Here is a 21,336-nt window from a genome sequence, read left to right on the forward strand (position 1 = left end):
AAGGCTTAATTATTGATATGCCCCTTGTGCTTCACCGAAAATCTCATTTTGCCTCATACACTTCAAAATGAGTCAATATGCCCCATGTGCTTTATTTTTGTGTCCCCGTTACCCTCTTCTGTCAGTTTGGTCAGTAAAAATTGTTAACTTGCTTACGTGACATAAGTATTTTAGATATTTTAGTTTTTAAAAAATTTCAAATTTTAAAAAACTGTTTATAAAAAAGAAAGTTCTTTAAAAAAAATAAAAATAAAGCCCCTAGCACCCGAATAGCCCCGCCACCACAACAACCCAAACCTTCCTCACCGCCACCCGCCGCCCCCAACCTAAGGCCACCACTCCACCATTTTTCAAATATGATATCCCTACCCAGGTGATGCACCCACCCCAAACCATGAATAACAATCAATCCCAATCCACCTAGCCACTTTCAACCCCGAACCATACTCACCCCGAGCTGACACCCCAAATCCACACCCAACCTTACAAATCCAATTTGCCCCCAGCCGTAGCCATCCCAACAAATTATCTGAACGCCAAAACCCCAAGGCGCAAGCACTTCTCTTATCTTCTCCAACTTGGTTTTATTTGATTTCATGCTTGTCATTTTCACATATTCTCTGTGCAGACATGAGGGTTATGCGATTGGAGTTTATAAACAGTAAACTCATATTGAAGAACTTTATTTTGTTTTTTACTTTTTTACCATGGCAGAGGAGAAATCAGGGTGGTACGATGGAGAGGGAATGGTAAGCATGGGTTGGGGGTGGTTGTTGGTGATGGGGAAGGGTTGGGTTATGGTGGTGGGGGATTTATTTTTTCCCACTTTTCTAATTTATTTTATTATTAAAATGTTTTAAATTGTTGAGAATTTTTAATAGTTAAAATTACTAAAATACCCATGCCACGTCAGCAAGTTAACGATTTTACTGGCCAAACTAACAGAATGAGGTAACGGGGGATGCAAAAATAAAGCACATTGGGCATATTGACTCAGTTTGAAGTATAGGGGCAAAGTAAGATTTTCGGAGAAGCACATGGGGCATATTAATAATTAAGCCTTTAATAAATTCCGCACTTAGTTGCCAACCAAGGGAATTGTCAATTTCTTCTCTTAAATTCCCGACTTTTAGCTAAATTTCAAGTTATTTTCCCTCTTCCAAACAGAGGGTTTAGTTTTCATTTTTTTTTGTCCTCCTTTCTCATTCATTAATTTTACATCACCACATATACATACTAACTTCTTGTAAGTGGGTTCTGGTGTGAAGTTTGAACGTCTTGATTAGGGGTGCAAGTTGGATTGGAAAAATCTGATTCTTGCTAGTTCAGATTTGAAAATGTCCAATTTTGGCATGTCCAAATTAGGGCTCGTCAATGGGCCGGGCTTTAAAAAGGAGAGAGAAAATACCGGACTGGGCCGGGCCAATTTTTTTAGAAAATTCAAAGCCCAAACCCGACCTATGGGCCGAGCTTGAGAAGGCCCATCGGGCCGGGCCGGGCCTACTTCATTAAAAAAATCATAAACTTAATCATAAGGGCATTTTAGTCCAAATCTAAGATTAAACTCACTTAATTCCAATATTTTCACATCAAACCAAATGCATAAAACATCCAATAAAGTCACACAACTTAATAAGATTTTTCACAAAAATAATAAAACCAAGTATTATTTTTGAGGTAATTACATAATTAGATCGTAATACGTTTAAAAAAATAATATGTATCAAATTTTTTTGTTTTTAAAAGGATGGTATGAATAAATATGCAAATATTTGGTGATGTGTTCAAGAAAAGTATGATTATATTTGGTGATGTGATATGTTGTTCATCTTATTTATATATATATATATATATAATTGTTGAATTAATAATTGACATAAATTAATGTGCTAATCATCCAATTATAAACTAGGAATGAGTAAAGAAAAGTAAATGAAATGAAACAAATTATATATGTGATTTAAGTGATATAATCCTAAACCTAAACTCTTATTTATACATAATTATATATATATATATGTGGGCCTAATGGGCCGGACTTTTGTGGGCGGGCTAGACCGGGCTTTCTTGGGCTTAATTGGGCCGGGCCTATGGGCTTTAGACACCCAAGCCCAAGCCTAGCCTAACCCAAGGCTGGCCGGGCCATCTCAAAGCCCATAACGAGCAGGGCGGGCCCCCATCGGCCCATGAGCCCGTGGGCCAAATGATGAGGCCTAGTCCAAATCAAATATGACATTCGAAAGTTTTGAAATATGAAATATTTTGGAATTTAAAGCTTAGACTACAATAATGGCTAATTTCATGTTGATGATCAGTGTCAGTCTTGAGGGTGGGTAAGGAGGGCGATGGCCATGGGCCTCGCATTTGTAGGACCCCAAATATATATGTACCAAATTGAAGAATATGATGATTAGAGAGGAGAATAATTTTAATAGTTTGGCATTTGGAAGCTCCAAATGTAATTACAAGTGTTTTTTAAGAGCTCAAATGAAAATTAATGAAAATTATGTAATATCAGGACATCAATTGCATGTCTTTAAGTATTTAATTGCTAAAAGTAGCAATCAATGAAAGAAAGCCAATAGGACTAGAAATTCTTTTATTTATCCAGAAATTTTTTGTTAGTAGATTATTTAGTAAGAAAATATGAAAGAGAGCAAATTATTTGTATCCTCATTCTTGTTAGTATTTAAATTCTTGTTTATTTCTAGATTGGGGCAGCCATTATATGGCCAATAATGGAGCCATGTTTGGTTAACCAAATTGTATTTAATTGCATTTTTTTCCTTGTTAGTTTATTATATTCAAGAGAATGGAAGAAAAATGGGCCTTATTTTCATGAGATCTGATTTTTCTACTCATCTTTTATTCACTTACACTCATTTTGTTAAAAATTGTATGTTCCCACTCATCTTTTCTCCACTTACACTTCCTTTTTTGTTATAGTAAAAACTGTTAAAAAAATAAAATGGAGTGTAAGTGAACAAAAAGAGAATGGAAAAATCACCACCAATTTTCATTTTTAGCCTAGAGCCACCCAAAAGTCAGGGCCAGCCCTAGATATGATGTAATGGCCTAATAGACGTTATTTTACCAACATCTAAGTACTATTAAATATAACAGGTTTTTGAACTTTTGACACAAATTTTCAATTTTGAGCAGATTTCAACCTTTAAATGGTTGGGCCAGGTTAAAGTTTTGAACAACTTTGTGAAAATTTTCGAACAAAATTCCGAAATATTCTAAAATTTTCAAGTTTTATGAATTAAAATGGATGTTGAAATTTCAAAATTGTTTGGAATGAAATTGGAACCCATAATTCCGATTCACCCCAAAATAGGCCGAGAGACCAAAAAAAACAATAAAATTGAGAAAAATTATTTTTTGTTGTAAAACGACAAAGGAAAAGCTGTTAAATATGATTTTAGCTTATATATATATTTGTTTTAAAAAAAAAGGTTTTTAGACGGGGCTTAACGCGTTCCTTCCGATCTCACTCCAACACCTGACAGCCGTCCTCCAAATAATTTCTCCACCCCCAACCCAATGGCCCCTTATTAGTGTCCGACTATCTGAGATTCTTGAAATAATATGTGATTTGGTCTCTCCCACCCTTCCTCAATTTCGATCTCTTTCCAGTTTCTTCCGATTTATTGGCTTTCCAACCTCTCTTTATATCCATGGAAAATCATAACGCCAAATTGGGCTCTGGCGGTGGACTCAAACCCAACAACAATAACAGCATCAGCGAACAAGAACAAAACCCCAATTTGAATCAATGCGAAGAACAAGAACAAGAAGTAACTACTGAGTCCTCGCAATTGGTGGACCCTCCCTCACCTCCTGTTCCGCAGTCTTCAAGAACTCCCTTTACTAATCTCAGTCAGGTCGATGCTGACCTAGCCCTTGCTCGAACCCTCCAAGAACAGGTCCTCAAACTCCGTCTTTGCTGTTCAATTTCGTTTCTTTATCTCTTCCGTAATGTGTTTCTTAATTTTTCTTTTGATATTGCTTTGTTTGTTGAATATATGAGCTAGTCTGAAAATTGAAACATGATAGAATCTGAATTCTTTGTTCTCTTTTTTGACCTTTTTGTTTTTCATCTGTTATGGTCGCGAGCAAAGGATTCATATTCCATTTGTGATGGTTTCCTTAGCAACCGAAGTTGGACTAAAGAATTTCATCTCGCGCTAGTTGTTTGATAGCTTTCTTTTATTTTTCTTTAAATCCTCTTTTCGTTCCCTCAGCGACCTATGGAAAATTTCATATAAATTTTGATCTTGTTATGTGATATTCAGAAGTTAAATACAGCCTAAGATATAATTTCCAGTTTTTGTTTCATCCTTGTCTTCTGACGTTTTGCAGCTACCATTGGAGGGCTGTGGTTTCATCTTATGATGATGCCATTGTTTAAATTTTAGACTGTGCTTGGTATGTGTACTGTTATAGCCACAGTTCTGCACCTTCTTATCAAATAACTGAGGTCTGCCCAATAGAATATTACATACTTTTCTAGGCAGTTCATTATGTTGTCAGTGTCAATTAATTCTTTAATAGAATAGGCCACCAACAACGCTCAATTTCCTAAAGCTCGCAGGCTAGTTTTTTACTCCATCACCCACTTCGGGTCCTGTTATCCCAAATTCTCAACCCACATCACCATGAACCCCAAGTACCACCTATGGATAGCTCTCTACTGAAAGAGTGGTGTCCAGGCTTGGAAAACAGAAGGCAGATCGTCTTAATGGCCCTTGCCATCAGTTACCATGGAGGCTTTGATGTTGATAACGTCATTGGGGGGGCAGTGAGAAGTGAGGGGGTTGATCGGGGAGTGAGAGAAGATGACGGTGTATGATGATGAAAAGATAGGTGGGATTAGAGAAGAGGGTTGGGTAAAGGAAAATATAGATGGGTTTGTGGTGGTTAGTGACACAGCTACAGAATTGCAGCTGCACTTTTGATCTCTTTGAAGTTAAGATCCACTTCTTTCACGTCTGGTTTCACCATAGTCCATGTGAAACCCTCCTGTTGTTTTTTTGGTCTGGTAAAGTTAAAGTTCCTTTTCTCGCGGGGAAATTGGGATTGCAGGGAATCAAGTGGTTCCAAATGAAACCCTCTTGTTGATTTCCTTTCCTTTTCATTGAATAGTTTTATTACTATTTTCTCTGTGTGAGTTCAATTGAAAAGTTTCATTATATATGCCCTTTCCTCCCTACTCGATCCCATCAAAGGCCACAAACATTTCCTCTTGCACAGACTCAAATGGCTTCGCCTTTAGCAATACTTGATAATCCAGTGGTGCTATCAGTAGATTTTACTTTCCTTTTAGACCAGTGCCCAAAATCTTGTGTTCATGACACTGTATTTTGAGGACCATGATTTTCTTGGGGTTGGACTAGTAGTTGGATTTTAGATAGACATGGTGATGTGGTGAGCTTGTGTCTGTGGACAGATAAGGTGGTGTGCTCGGGTGGTGGAGGCCTGGAGTTGTTGACATGAGGTTGAAAAGCTAAAGAAGAATTCGAAGAACTCCTGATACGGCAACTACCGGAGAGGCAAGTTAGTCGGTTGGTTGAAATGCTTCTTTCGAGGGCGTGGTCCCCCAAGAAAGAATGTAGACATTTGTCTCTAACTAGAAAAGTAAATGCTTGAGCTTGAGTCTAAGGCCCACCATTCCTTTCAAACTATTGAACAAGGCACTACACGGGGGCTCTTGAGTGTTTTAGGGAGTTAAAAATGCTACTAAGGGTGGTTTTGGAATTTTAACATAAAACTGAAGGATGGAGTGCAGAAGTACAAAGGGGAGTGCTAAAATCGCTTCCCTTGATCATTACATTGAACTGCATCTTTGAAAAATGATGGTCCTCTGCCAATTTTCCTCTTTGTATTCCTTTTATAAGCGAGAAGAGGACGGAAGGCCTTACGTGTTGTTGCTCGTCACTATTTTGTATTCCCCTTTTCCGCCTTAGATACTCTAGGTTCTTGCCTAGGGACTGAAGATGAATAATCCATGTTTACATTTTTGCCTCATCCTATCATGTTTTTTCTAATCATAAAAGCCAATTAATTTTTATTTTATTTTTAAGGAACTGGCCATTTTTAACTACTCATTGATTGCCTTACTATCGCTTTGGCAATCTTGAGTCAAAGCTTCAACTCTCAATGATAGTTTTGCATTTGTAACGATTATAATTTGTTTATACCATGACTGACCAAGCAACTAGAGGCAATGTCAAGAGTCCTACATCGGAATATTACAAGAAGTGAAGATTTCCCCTCACCTTTATAAGGAGACCACTCTCCACTTAGAGGGGTCCCTAGGGCCGTGCTCCCTCTCTCTTTTCCCCTTTATCTTTGGGCCATACTCCTTGTACAATGTAAACAACCATTATTGTAATGAGAATATCATTCTCCGTCGATGTAGCCCATTCATTAGGGTGAACCACATACGCCTGTCTTCTGCATGCTTGCTTACTTTCCTTATGTCATCTGTAATGGCCTGCCGAAGGCATACATGAACTCGACGATGACACTTGCCTTCTGAAGGCACAAACCCCTGCTTCGCCTTCGCACATCATCCATCACACCCCACACTTCTAAGTTGGGTCCAACATTTTTGTGCATCAACATAATTGAATATATAAAAAGAATTTGGAAGGAAAGCGAGGAGGATATGTTGTTCAGATACCAATATTGATGCAGGGGACACAAGGTGGGTGTTGCTTTGGGACGTGGTGGGCTTTAGATGGTTGAAATTTTTGTAATGAAAAGAGGATATATGATGGTTGCTGTAGATTTAGAGCAAGTAGAGAGATGGAGAACAACGTACAAAGAGAAAGAGAGGCAATACCATTGGCACCAAGCCTACAACAAAACCTAATTGTCATTTATTCAAATTTCCTTTTGGCTTACAAGGAATAGCCTTGTTTATAGGCTTCAAATAGAACTTTTAATGACTTAGATATTTTTTAGCAAAACATTCATTAATTCCGTAAAAGACTTAATTAAATAGTACATAAAACTAAAAAGACATTGTATTTTGCTAGGAGCCAAATAAATACTCATAATAAAGCTTAATATTAACTCTTAGATTGGTGCTTGACCTATTTGTTTATTTTTCTATTGACTGACCCTTAAACTACTATCGACATTTCATTTTAAACCAAAAAGATCTCATTGTTAGATTTGGGCCAGTGGGCTCAGTCTTGGGCTTCCAAAGAAGGATATTTCTTTCTAACCAAGCTATAGCCTCTGCTTCAGTCAATCTTAATGTGAATGCTGTTCACTGTCAATCTTTATTTATAAGTGGTCTAGGTTGTTTGTGGAGAGGTTTTGTTTGATCTTGTTTTGCATGTGATTTAATTGGATATTGAGTAGGAAAGGGCATACATGATGCTACGAATGAACAATGAAGATAGTGATTATGGAAGTTGGGAAGCTGGAAGTTATGTGCATGAGGATGAGGATGATTTTAATGATTTTCATGACGATACTGATGATAACGATGATGAGGAGCAATATGATGGAACTGAGGTTGACAATGATGAAGATGCGTTTGATGTGCATGGTCATGATGATGCTGGAGAGGATGATAACCCCAGAGTCGAATATGACCCGGCTGTTTTTTCAAGTGATGAGGCCTATGCAAGAGCCCTGCAGGATGCTGAAGATAGAGAGATGGCCGCTAGACTGATGGCTCTTGCTGGGATTAATGACCGTGAGTGCTTGTGACTATTACAATTGTAATACTCTTTTTATATTATCGCTTTTGAAGTCCTTGAAATTATGTAATACTTTTGTTTCGGGTATATATCTTGTTGTGTTTGCAGGCGAAGTTGAGCACACAGAGGAACATGGAGGTAACTCTCAGGTATTAATTTGTAGCTTGTATGCTGAGATTAGTTTGACGATTGAGACTCTTCTAGAAGATAGTAGCAGTTCTCTGTTTTGTCGATGATCAAGATGTTTCTCATCTACTGTTGGTTTGTAGGATACATGGGAGGAGGTTGACCCAGATGAACTTTCATATGAGGTGAGGCGGCTTTAAATTCTAATGCCTTAGGTAGTGCATTTTCTTTTTGGCTTGTTATGTGACCTTTATATAACTTTATCAGGAGTTAATTGCATTGGGTGAAGTTGTTGGAACTGAGAGCAGAGGGCTTTCGGCTGATACCATCGCCTCATTGCCTTCAGTAAGCTACAAGACAGGAAGTGGTCAGAATGGAAGCAATGAGTCGTAAGCACATATTCCTTAGTTTTATGTGCTTTCTAGAAGTTGTGCGTGCATGTTTTCTTTTCTTCAACTTTTGTTACTTCTGTTTCAGGTGTGTCATTTGTCGGCTGGATTACGAGGCTGGTGAGAACTTGACAATACTATCTTGCAAACATTCCTATCATTCTGAGTGCATAAATAATTGGTTGACAATAAACAAGGTATGGTTTTGAAATTATATATTTTTTATTCACTGCCAATTTCAAACATTCCTATAATTCTTAGTGTAATCTGTTCATGTTGTTTATGATTTTCCTTTTTACTTTCCGAAAGAAGTTATTATTTTCTTAATCCTATTCTCTCCCAAATATACTTGGAGGCTTTATTGCTTCCTTCCATTTTTTAGAATATCCAACGTGGTACCTTCCTTCTGTTATCAAGTTCTGACACTTGTAGATTTCCTTGCTCATTTTTTTGTGAATTGCTACCCCTTCAATCTGTAGTATGGTTGATGACTCTTATTCATTTTGTTTGGGTCTATGTGACCTGTCCATGTTTTACAAAACAGTGCTTCTCTTTTTCCCACTGATTATCTTTCTATGTCTGTGTATGTCTTAATCAAAAGTTTACACATTTATGTATTTGTGTTGACACATATGTATGGTTTCGGCCCCATGTAATGTTCCTAGCTGGGTGAGATCAATTGGAAATTACATCTCTCAAGTTTAGATGGACCAAATATGTATTTTAACTATTGCATAGTTTTTCCTGTGTATCAAAGTCACTTAATAAAAATGAAAACTATTCTACAAAATCACTGTCAAATAAAAGCTATGCATGGATGCGTATCTTTGGATCTGAAATTCTATGCTATAACAGTTGGTAACAGTTGTAGCTATTTGTTTCAAATCCTTTGTGGCTGGTTTTAACATATAAGTGTTGTTAGAAGTCTCCTAAGTGTAGAATTTGGGGCCTTAAATTCAGTTTATGTTTGGATTGGATTTGAAATCTGAGTCAAATATTCTGAATCATGATATTGAAGCACCCCTCTTGATCTATTTCCAGCCAAGCTGATGGAGTTTCCTTCCACCTTTATATTTGTTTTAGGGTCAAAGTATATAAATCCTCCCGTCCCCTCACACACCCCCCACCCCCCCACCACTGCCCAACTGCCATCACCCAAACGCCCAACCACAACCAAGCACCGAGCCCCATTCTAGTAGGATTTCTACTTTTCCAGATTTCCAGATTTCTAGTTTTAAGTTTCCTATTTTATTTGGGTTATGATTTCTGTTTAAGCAAGGGATTTGTATCCTATTATGTCTAGGTTTTAGTTTGCTATAAATTCCCCCATGTAGTTCTTTAAAATTCAGATTTGGATATTGAGTAAACCGTCTCTTAAAACTATGTGATTTCTGTCCTTCCTTCTCAGTTCTCTGATTTCGGTCCTTTCTTTCGTCCCTTCGATCTATATCTTCGTCTCTTCGACCTCCGATATTCTTCTTGTTCTACTGTTCTACCATTTCTTTCGTCTTTTCGATCTATATTTTCATCTCCTCGATCTCTTATATTCTTCTATGTTCTATTGTTTGAATGCTTAATCTAATACCTACGGGCTGTACTACATCACTATGCCATTAAGATGATTTGAAAATCCCAAAAAATAAAATCCAAAGAAGACTTATGAAAGGGAAAGGATCAAAAGAAGAGAAAATAAAAGCTGAGTTATAGACCTGATAATGAATCAACAAAAGAAAATGAGAAGAAAGGAAAATGGAAGCAGTGATGGGATTGACGAGGATAATGCCTCCCAGGCAAACCGAGACAGCTCAAATACACTGAGATGGCTCTCAGCACTGCTCTCCCTTTAATGGCCAAAATGACAGGGGGCTTAATAGATGTAGCTTGTAATATATGTTGGGATGCATATCTAAATGAGCCAATTTGAAACAGGCCCTCACAGGGTTGTGGAATTTGTTTATACTTAAGTTATGCTTTTAATATGTTCTCCCTCTTGCTCCAAAAACACTACTTAGTATTGCAGTCAGAAAGTTTTCGACTAAAGTTTAGGAATCTCCAGCTCTCCTTCCTCTCCCCCTTAAAGAAAAAAGTTAGGCAAAGGGGCCGTCAAAAAGTAAACATGCTTCAATGTGTTCTTCACAATGTTTGATTTTCTGTAAGCCAAGGCTGGAGAAAACATGGTAGCAGTTTGCATGAACAGCCAATTTTATTTATTGTTTTCTGATATGTAAGACTTATTTGGGACAATTTTATGGTTTCCGGTGCTTGAAATCCATCCTGTTTGTCAGGTTATTATTCACACTCTGGCATTAAAGCTTAAACCAGTTACAATGTTTGGTTATAGTTAAAATTGCCATAGTTGTAGTTGAAATTTGCAATAATTGAGAATTGGAATATGAACAGTTTTTCCATTCCAAATTGATTTTGTTTTAGTTGAGGCAGTGGTGATTTCTTATTATTGTGGTGTTGAAGTTGTGTTTTCATGTGTGCTTGTGGAATAGCGGCACTTTTCATTTTTGGAGAAGTATTGTATGTTATTGATTTAGCCTGAAAGCTACTACATTATGCCTTGCACTGTTACTGCAGGTCTGCCCTGTTTGCAGTGCTGAAGTCTCCACCTCTGGAAACAGCTAGCAGAATCTGTGGACCATCTTTTCTTGCAAATCAAAAGACTATTTGTACAAGTTGCTGCACAGCAAGGGCTAGAGCCCTTGTTGGTTATTCATATTGCATCTCTTTCACTTGCGAAAACTGTACTATCCGACCATTCAAATTAGATTTACAATGCTTGTATTATATGACCTTTCTGGTTATTCAATTGAGAAACATGGTGGCAGGTTTTGCTTAATTGTAAGTTTTCGGGATTACCCTAATGATACAGAAGGCTGGTAAATTAAGTTTCTCCGTATTTTTTCTTTTCACAAAACTTTGCAAGAACTTGAGTAAATTTATTATGCAGACGACTAGGTTATAGCATGCCAAGCCAACCCCTCAGCAGCTCATAATTATGTATGGTCAGTTGCTTATACAGAAGACGCTCGTGTGTCAGTCTTCCGAGGAATAACAATATATATAAGATATATGTAAAGTAAGACGCAAAACATCGGTCAAATAGACAAAATGGGTCACTTTGATTTTCAGGGTGCGAGAGATTTGACCATGCTTTTAGAGGGCACTGTAGTAATTAAGTCTTATTATAATTTACTATTTATGTGACCATGAGAAATGAAATAAAGTGATATCTCCTAGTTATTTTCCTAGCATTATCAAACATGAGAAATGAATATTCTGTGAACCAAATGGTTTAAAAGGGTTTGCTTTGTTTGCCCGCAGGTGTTAAAAAAGACTCTGGGATTGTTTTTGGTAGTTGATACTTTCTAACGATAGATACAAGTAAATTAGCTTGTTTTCTAATTGTACTCGTTAGAAAATGAAGGTAATGGTATTGTCTAATTCATTGTAACACATGTTAGAAATTTTTATATATAATTTATGGTAAAACATGTTTTATTTTAACAAGTTTTCTAATATGTTACCTAAATGTTGGTAGGGTCAGTTAGACAAGGTACTATGCCCGCCTCCTCACAGCCGAGTTCAATTCTTTGTTCCTCGATTAGCTTATTTAAGTTACCGAATTTAAGGCTTCCCTCATTTCTGATAAGTAAACATGCCATAAGATAAGAGAGAAGTGAAGAATGTGTAAAATAAAAAATCATTTTGACATTGCTGTTAGATATCCCCCTCCCTCTTTGCAATTTTTTTGTAGTCGAAATCTCCCTCTTGCCTTATCCATTCTTTCTTCCTCGTTTCTCCCATGCATTTATCTAAAAACCACACAAAAATATTAGGCATTGTAGCATCAGAATATTGTGTCGCGTATGTTGAGCCGTTGAGGGTAATTGAGCGTCGCTAAGGCACAACAGCACACTCTAATTTCTCGACATTACAAGGCAACTGGCACAATAGTCGATTTAGAAATGGCATTGCCAAGAATCTCAAAAACTCATCTTAATCTCTGGAAATCAACAAAGCCGATCGACCCAAATGCGCTTCTTTCACTAGTCCTCGCCAAGAACCTTACAGCCTCGTCAAATACACCAAGACCCATTTGCACCAGAACCCATACTGGCCCTTCTCTTCCTTCACACCTCACCGGCGTCATCAATGGTTTCATTTCCATCTTCACCGAGCAACCCTTTTCCCCAGATAACCCAGAGTTGAAGAACCTTGCTTCAAGACTCACCACCAAAGTAGTAGAAAGTGTGCTAGATGGCCTGAAGAGTTGGAAAATAGCTCACGTGTTCTTTACCTGGGCACCAACCCAATCTGGGTACAAGCACAATTGCTATACTTACAATGCCATGGCCTCTCATCTATCACGCGCTCGACAAAATGTTCCATTGAGAGCCATGGCTATGGAAATTGTGAATTCGAATTGTTCTCTGACTCCTGGAGCTTTGGGTTTCTTTATAAGATGTTTAGGTAGTGTAGAGTTGGTTCAAGAAGCTAACTTTTTGTTTGATCAAGTTAAAGTGAAGGGTCTTTGTGTTCCAAATAGTTATAGCTATAATTGTTTGTTGGAGGCTATATCTAAATCTAAGTCAAGTTCAATTGAATTGCTTGAAATGAGATTGCAAGAAATGCGAGATTCTGGGTGGGAATTCAGTAAGTACACGCTGACTCCAGCGTTGCAGGTTTATTGCAATACAGGGAAGTTTGAAAAGGCTTTAAATGTTTTCAATGAAATGTATGAGAAGGGGTGGGTTGATGCCCATGTCATGTCTATCTTGGTGTTGTCCTTTAGCAAGTGGGGTGAGGTGGATAAAGCTTTTGATTTGATTGCAAGAATGGAAGATCGCAATCTTGGATTGAATGAGAAGACATTTCATGTTTTGATTCATGGGTTTGTGAGGCAGTCCAGAGTGGATAAAGCCCTCCAGTTGTTTGATAAAATGCGGAAGTCAGGTTTCACAGTTGACATTTCTCTTTACGATGTACTGATTGGAGGACTCATTAAGAATAAGGAGCTTGAAAAAGCCTTGTCTATGTATTCGGAAATGAAGGAGTCGGGAATCCATTCTGATGTTGGGATACTTACAAAGCTCATACCATTTTTTTCTGATGAAGGGGAAACAATCCGTGTACTTGAGGAAATCCAGGAAGATTTAGATGAAGAGGATATGTGTTTGCTTTACACTTCTGTGTTGAACGGTCTTGTTGATAACGGCTCCATTGACAAAGCTCATCGACTTCTTCAGCCAATGATGGAAAATGAATCTGATGCTGATATTGAGGCAGATAAGCTCCTTGTAGTTAAGAAAAGGGTTCATCCTGTCACAACTAATTTTCAAATTGTCATTGATGGTCTGCTGAAGTTTGGTAAGTTGGAGAAGGCCTTGAGCCTTTTCAAAGAAATGATTCAGATTGGCTGTAAACCAAATGTGTCAATGTATAACAATTTGATTGATGCACTGTGCAATTCAAATAGATTGGGGGAAAGTTATAAGCTTTTGAGAGAGATGGAGCAAGCAGGACTTGAACCAACACATTTTACCCATAACTCTATATTTGGGTGCCTATGTAGAAGACAGGATGTTGTAGAAGCCCTTAACCTAATGAAGGAGATGCGTGTTTGTGGACATGAACCATGGATAAGATATTCCACCTTACTTGTAAAGCAGCTGTGCGGACATGGAAATGCAGTGGAAGCTTGTAAGTTTCTCGATAACATGGTTCAAGAAGGTTTTCGCCCTGATATAGTCGCCTATTCTACGGCTATAAATGGATTAATCAAAATTCAAGAAGTAGATCGAGCTTTGCAGCTGTTCCGTGACATCTGTGCTTGTGGCTATTGTCCTGATGTAGTTTCTCATAACATCTTGATAAATGGGCTTTGTAAGGCTAAAAGAGTTTCAGAAGCTGAATATCATTTGAATGAGATGGTGATGAAGGGGCTTGTTCCCTCAGTTGTAACCTACAATCTGCTGATAAATGGATGGTGTAAAAATAGTGATGTTGATAAAGCGATGCTTTGCTTCTCCAGGATGTTTGGTGAAGATGGAGAACCAGACAGAGAACCGAATGTGATTACTTACACAACATTAATAGATGGGTTGTGCAATGCTGGAAGGGTCGACGATGCTCTTGTGGTTTGGAACAATATGGGAAAGAAGGGATGTGCTCCAAACAGAATTGCTTATATGGCTCTCATTACGGGTCTTTGCAAGTGTGGCAGGCCTGATGAGGCTCTAGTTTATCTTCGTCAGATGGAAGATAAGGAAATGAAACCTGAAATTTTTGTATATTCAGCAGTAATAACTGCTTTTCTCTCTGACCGAGACCGAGACACTTGAGGTACTCAGGTGATCCATGAATCGCTATTCTATACTGTATTTGATGGTACTTTTATCGGAACTATCAAAGCCTGTTTGAATGAAGGAATTGAAAATTATTAGAATTCTAAAATGACAGAATTTAGATTTCCATAATTTTAATTTTTGGCAATTGAAAATTTCAGTGTTTGGATTTATGTATGTTGAATTTTGTAAATGACACTATGTAAATTGTAAAATGACGCCTATTTTGGTGGAAATTAAACTCGGAAATTTCATTTCGAAATTTCCACGATTTTTTCCGAGAATCATTTAATAAATTCCGCGCTTAAGTTACCAAACAAGGGAATTGTCAATTTCTCTTAAATTCCCGACTTTTAGCTAAATTCTAAGTTATTTTTTCTTATCCAAACAGAAGTGCGAAAATATAACACAGCTCCCACTTCTACTAATGTTGACTTTCTTTATTTTTATTTTATTTTTATATGAGCTACATAAATGATCACATGAGCAACAAAGTATTAAGAATGTATAATATACAGTCCTGATCTCTTAGACCACATGAGTCTAAGAGATTGTGGTCACTCACCGTTGGATATTAATCCAATGGTTCAAAAAAGTTTTTTAAAAGGAGTGCAAGAGTGAGTGAACCGTTAAATTTACATCCAACGGTGAGTGACCACAAATCTCTTGGATGTAACACCCCGACTCCAAATTTAATTCCTATTTTAAATTATTTAAGTGAATTTACGAATTTACCCTTAGGGTAGGGGTAAATTGGTCATTTTCTTGCCCGGAAAGTGTTTGGGGCAGTAACTGGTATTTCTGAGTAGGTGGTACTGAGACGAATTCGTAGACACGCGGTATGCTTGAATCGGAGTTGTAACGAGGAAGTTACGATCAAAACATCGACAGTGGTAAAATCGTAAATATTTCGAAGTCTGGGTTTAAAATATCTGACTTCTCTCTCTCTCTCTCTCTCTCTCTCTCTCTCTCTCTCTCTCCTCCTGTGCGCGCCTCCCTCCCCTCCCGTACGCACATCGGCGACGGTTTTACCGTCGCCACCGCTTGCTCCGACCACCGTTTGGGGTGGTACCGGTCCCAAAAGAACCGCCAGCTCCTCCTCCTTCCATCCCGCTCCATCCCCGACCTCGGCAGCCGCCATGATCGCCAGAATCTGCAGAAAAACGAGTCGGTTTTCACAGATTTTCAAATCGCTCGTTCTCCCTCATTTCTTCTCCAAATTTGACGAGTAAGGTATGAATTTCTACCTATTTTCCATGCTCATGCTGCTGGTTGGGATTATTCTGTATTTTTGTGCAGGTTGAATTTAGTTGGTTTGTTCAATTCACAGGGGAGACTCTGCCAAAATTTTGGTAAAGAGTCTCGGTTTCTAGTAAGTGGGCCCTGCATCGGAAGATGCCGGAACAAAGACGGGATTCGCCCCGGTTTTGGGGAAATCTCGGTGGATTGTAAGATCCCACATCAACCAACGGAGAGGAGGTAATGTGCCTTATATGTGCACACCCGCATCTATCTAGCACGAGGCCTTTTGGGAGCTCACTGGCTTCGGAGTCGTAGGAACTCCGAAGTTAAGCGAGTTGGGGGCCAGAGCAATCCCAGGATGGGTGACCCACTGGAAAGTTGCTCGTGAGCTCCCAGAAACAAAACCGTGCGGGCCAGAGAAGGAGGGCCCAAAGCGGACAATATCGTGCTACGGCGGAGTTGATCCCGGGATGTAACAATTTGGTATCAGAGCCACTTTGCCGTGTGGTGCGAGTGTGCCGACGAGGACGTCGGGCCCTTAAGGGGAGTGGATTGTAAGATCCCACATCAACCAACGGAGAGGAGGTGATGTGCCTTATATGTGCACACCCGCATCTATCTAGCACGAGGCCTTTTGAGAGCTCACTGGCTTCGGAGTCGTAGGAACTCCGAAGTCAAGCGAGTTGGGGGCCAGAGCAATCCCAGGATGAGTGACCCACTGGGAAGTTGCTCGTGAGCTCCCAGAAACAAAATCGTGCGGGCCAGAGAAGGGGGGTCCAAAGCGGACAATATCGTGCTACGGCAGAGTTGATCCCAGGATGTGACATTGGACCCCTGTAGTCCAAGAGATCAGGACTGTACATCAGTCCCGATCTCTTGAACTACAGGGGTCTAAGAGATTTATGGTCACTCACCGTTGGATATTAATCCAATGATTCAAAAAAGTTTCTTAAAAGGAGTGCAAGAGTGAGTTCATCGTTGAATTTACATCCAACGGTGAGTGACTACAAATCTCTTGAACCCATGTAGTCCAAGAGATCGGGACTGACATGACATACCCAATATAATTGAAACTATGGACTGCTACCGTAGTATAGCTGACGTGGTACTACGGACTAATAGTTTTCTAACACCTCACCGAATATTGACACATCGACATGAAAGTAAAATGCATTATTAGCGTCGTCACCTCATCCTCGAGGTTTTGATAGAAATCAGATGTCATTAAATTTCTTCCGTATTTCTATGAATTTTTATTCTTTGAACTCTGCAAATTTCTTAAAGCCATTTTTCTTCATAGTTTTTGTGGTTTTTAAGTGAAATTGTTGGTCTATTGTTCTTAAAAATCAAGAACAATATCAAATTGCTTAAAATTTTACGAAGTCTGCATCTTCTAGTTGGCGGATTCCGGCATCCTCGCAATCTTGGCGGAGGCCTTTTCTGACGTGGAAAAAAAATTAGACTCATTCACCGCCCCTCTTTAGTCTTTGCATCAACAATTTCATACAAATCTTGATTATAAATCAATGATTAAACCAGAAAAATAATTGGCTTAAAAACCAGGGAGAATTTTGAGGAGCTTTAAGAGCAACTCTAGCAATGAGCTGAGCCCAAGGCTGGGGGGAAAAAAAAATCTCATTCCAGCGGTGAGCCTAAGCCCGGGCTTGGAGTGGGTCCCACGAAGTCGGGCTGACCCGAAGGTCAGTTCAGCCCGAGGTCGAGCCAGCGTGTTGTGACGTCAGCGCGACGCAACCTCCAACGGACAGAAGCCACGTGTCACGCCCCCAGCGCTCCGATCTGCTTCTTCGAATCCAATCCAACGGCTGGCATTTTTTGGGCAATAAAATTATGAAAAAAAATCGAAATTTTTTTAAAAAAATTCTAAAAAATTCTGATATATATATATATATTCTATAAATACCTATCAATACTCTTCACTTTCAACACCAATCCTCATACATTTTATTGTACTTCTATTATTATTCACTCTTTACTCAATATTTTCCTATCTTTCACCTTGTATTTTTATTTCTTATTTTTATGGCTTCTTCTATCGAAACCGAAGGGGCTTGGAGCACCATGGAAGATGTTTCCTTGTGTGAGGCTTGGCTCCAAGTTTGTCATTGTCCCATGTCCGGCAATGAGATGAAATTTTTTCATATGTGGAAGAAAATTCATGCCGAATTTTGTGAAAAAATTCCGGGGTCGACTTGTACGGAGATGACATTATCTAGTAGGTGGAAAATTCTCAATAAAGAGTTGGAAAAATGGAGAGATGCCTTGGCAAAAGCGATGGACAACTATAGAAGTGGGGAAAATCGTACTAACGAGGTAAGTATTTTATAATTTTCATTTTATTAAGTTTAATCTCCTAATATATATATATATATTTTATTAATATTTATTGCATTTTCAATATTTTGTTAATATTTCTTGCATTTTAAATATTTTGTTAATATTTCTTGCATTTTCAATATTTTGTTAATATTTCTTGCATTTTCAATATGTTGTTAATATTTCTTGCATTTCCAATTGTTTCTTAATTTTTATTGCACTTCTAATTTATTTGTAAGGTTAATTGCATTTCCATTATTTTTTTTTTGTTACTTGCATATCCAATATATTTTAAATATTTCTTGCATTTCCATTTTTTTGTTAAATAGATGATTTAAGCACAGATGTGGTTCGGTGCAATCGGGGGTGGCAAAAAAAGTTTCAACCATCATGAATGTTGGGAGGTGGTGAAATATTGCAAACGCTTCATAATTATTCCGACGGGTCCCGCCGTTGTGTTAAACGAGACGCCACTCCGTGATTCAATGACATCAAATTCACCTCTCGATTCCCTATGCGTCAAGACTCACCCATCAAAAAGGAGCAGAGGCCCATTAGCCGAAAGGCTGCGAAGGCAAAGAAATCGGGTAATTCAAACAATAATAATTCAAAGTTTTTGGAGGAAATTGCAAGGCAGAACGACATAAGAATTGAAATGGAGCAGAAACGCCAAGATAACGGGATGGCAATTCAAGCCGAGTATGCACGAGAAAGGGAGTATTTGCGCAAAAAAGATATGGACAAGGCGAATCGAAAAACCATGACGATGGATACAAGTCATATGTCCCCTGAAACAAAACAATTTTGGAAGCTAGAACGAAGGGATGTTATGAGAAGAAGACTTTTCCGGGATGATGGGCCTAGCAACACGGATTGGTTAAATGATGGAAATCATTAAATTAGTTGGCATACCTTTTATGTATTTGTATTTTTCATGTTTTCTATTAAAGTTGTTGTAATTCATGTATTTTATTTTAGTAGTAGTAATTCTTAATGACTTGTATTGGATTTCTTTATTTAATAAACAAAGCATTCAATAAAATACCTTTTTATTCAACATATTCCATACATCAAACAAAACAAAATTAAAAAAAAAAAATACAAACAAGGTACAATAATAATAACAAACCACAACCAAACCATAATAAATAAAAAAACAACACAACCAAACCATAACTAAATAAAACATAACCAAAGCATCTATGCTCCATCATTCATCTTCATTGCCTTTCACTGCCCATAGATGCTCAATCAAGTCAACTTGACGCATTTCATGAATATACGAAGATTGCATCTCTGTATATCGATCTATCATCTGGGTCATGAAACGACCATCCCTCACCAACGGTTCCGGCTCAAACGGTTCTCCACTTGGCCCCATGGGCCTTTCATAAATCCGTGTCAAGGCCGTATTCATTGGATCCGGTTCGTAGACCTCTAAAGCATCATAATCGTACTCATCCTCCACAATCATATTATGGAGGATGATGCAAGTCATCATAATGCTTCTGAGGATCTCCTCATCAAACATACGGGGTGCACCTCGAATAATCAACTACCGAACTTGAAGGATGCCAAAACACCTTTCAACATCTTTCCTGTATCCTTCTTGATAGGTAGCAAATAATTTTTGCTTCTGGGATCGGGGATTCGGAATGGATTTGACAAAAGTGATCCACCTCGGGTAGATGCCGTCAGCTAGATAATACCCCGTCTGGTACACTATATTGTTGACTTGATAGGTGATATTAGGGCCCTGGCCTCTCAATACATCGTTGAAGGCCGGGGATTGACCCAACACGTTGAGGTCATTTTGGGATCCGGCAACTCCAAAGAAGGCACGCCAAACCCATGTGTCGAAGCAAGCAACGGCTTCCAGGATGATACTTTTTTGGCCTTTTCTATTTCCGTAATCACCTTGCAAGGCAGTTGAGCAATTCTTCTATTGCCAGTGCATGCAGTCGATACTACCAATCATTCCTGAAAATCCTCGAGCTTCGGCTTTTTATGGAAGCCGTTGGAGGTCCCTGGGAGTAGGTCTACGCAAGTTGTCCCTAGTGTATAGAGTTTCAACAGCTTGACAAAATCTTACCAAAGCCTCCAACGTAGTGGACTTCTCCATCTGGGCAATCTTATCCACCTGATCAGCAGATGCTCCATAGGCAACATTCGTATAACAGCTGTAAGCTTTTGCTATGGAAGAAGCCCCAAAACCCCAGCATCACACTTTTGAACAAAGTATGCATCATAATTGCAAATATCATGCATGACTTTATTGAACAAATGAGGTTGCATTCTAAATCGCCTTCGAAAATCAACATCAAAGTACAAAGAAGTTTGGATAAAATAATCTTCCAATAGATTTTTACCCCGAGAATGCCTATGTCTGTCCATATTCTGGTGGCGGCCACTTGTGAACCACAGCGGCGACCTTGGTTCTCTTCATCTTGCAAAGCCACTGCTATGACAACTTGTTCATCGACTTGTCTCTGCAACTCATTGATTTCATCTGCTCTACGATTTCTCTCATTTGTTTCTCGCTCTTGCCTCTCCAAGCATCTCATAAAATCTTCCATTGAGAATGAATGGAGTATGAATTCTAAACTCTGAGAAATGAAAATATAGAAAGATATGGTGTGAGAGGTATGAGCTCAGCCTATGGTTTTCTAGAAAATTTTGGCAAGATAGATATGCCACGTGGCTTGATTTGATTGGATGAAAATCTTATCTGAAATTTGAAATTCATCCGAATTTTGAACCCAAATTTGTATGAAATTTGAATTTTGAAATTCATCCGAAATTTGAATCCAAATTTATCTGAATTTTGAATTTTGAAATTCATCCGAAATTTGAACCCAAAAATCTTATCCGGAAATTTTATCCGATTATGAATAGTCTTGACACGTAGGAACCCGGAAATCTTATCCGAAAATCTTATCTAAATTAATTATTTTCATTAAAAAATTTGTGAAAAAAACAAAAAACTGAATAGTAATTGCCCTTAACCATGACAATGGGTGGAAACACAAAATACTATTTGCAAGGACAACCACTATTCACGTGAATAGTGGCTGCCCTAGCTCCCCCATTGCCATGGCCAAGGGCAAATGGGTGGAGTTGCTCTAAGAGACGGACCCAGGAGTTGAAAATGGCATAGGCCAAATTCGTGGG

The 21,336-nt window shown here is 38.5% G+C and overlaps 2 protein-coding genes across 2 annotated transcripts; both read left to right on the forward strand.

Annotated features, from left to right (window-relative positions):
• LOC18769170 (E3 ubiquitin ligase BIG BROTHER-related) lies at positions 3,453-11,154 on the forward strand. The gene is made up of 7 exons (XM_007202210.2): positions 3,453-3,929; positions 7,378-7,717; positions 7,830-7,870; positions 7,991-8,032; positions 8,115-8,236; positions 8,325-8,433; positions 10,820-11,154. Exons 1-7 carry the CDS (start codon positions 3,681-3,683, stop codon positions 10,865-10,867), a joined length of 951 nt encoding a protein of 316 aa, XP_007202272.1. The 5' UTR covers positions 3,453-3,680; the 3' UTR covers positions 10,868-11,154.
• Positions 12,012-14,698, forward strand: LOC18769351 (putative pentatricopeptide repeat-containing protein At5g08310, mitochondrial). Its single transcript, XM_007203203.2, has one exon. It carries the CDS (start codon positions 12,211-12,213, stop codon positions 14,584-14,586), a length of 2,376 nt encoding a protein of 791 aa, XP_007203265.2. The 5' UTR covers positions 12,012-12,210; the 3' UTR covers positions 14,587-14,698.

The sequence above is a fragment of the Prunus persica genome, chromosome G7, assembly GCF_000346465.2.
Source record: "Prunus persica cultivar Lovell chromosome G7, Prunus_persica_NCBIv2, whole genome shotgun sequence".
Taxonomy (NCBI): Eukaryota; Viridiplantae; Streptophyta; class Magnoliopsida; order Rosales; family Rosaceae; genus Prunus; species Prunus persica.

Excerpts from the sequence above, each read along its gene's own strand:
- LOC18769170 (XM_007202210.2), top strand. The coding sequence starts at position 3,681 with ATGGAAAATCATAACGCCAAATTGGGCTCTGGCGGTGGACTCAAACCC. Across the intron at positions 7,871-7,990 it reads AACATGGAGGTAACTCTCAG|GATACATGGGAGGAGGTTGA; the intron begins GTATTAATTTGT and ends GTTGGTTTGTAG. Across the intron at positions 8,237-8,324 it reads CAGAATGGAAGCAATGAGTC|GTGTGTCATTTGTCGGCTGG; the intron begins GTAAGCACATAT and ends CTTCTGTTTCAG.
- LOC18769351 (XM_007203203.2), top strand. The coding sequence starts at position 12,211 with ATGGCATTGCCAAGAATCTCAAAAACTCATCTTAATCTCTGGAAATCA.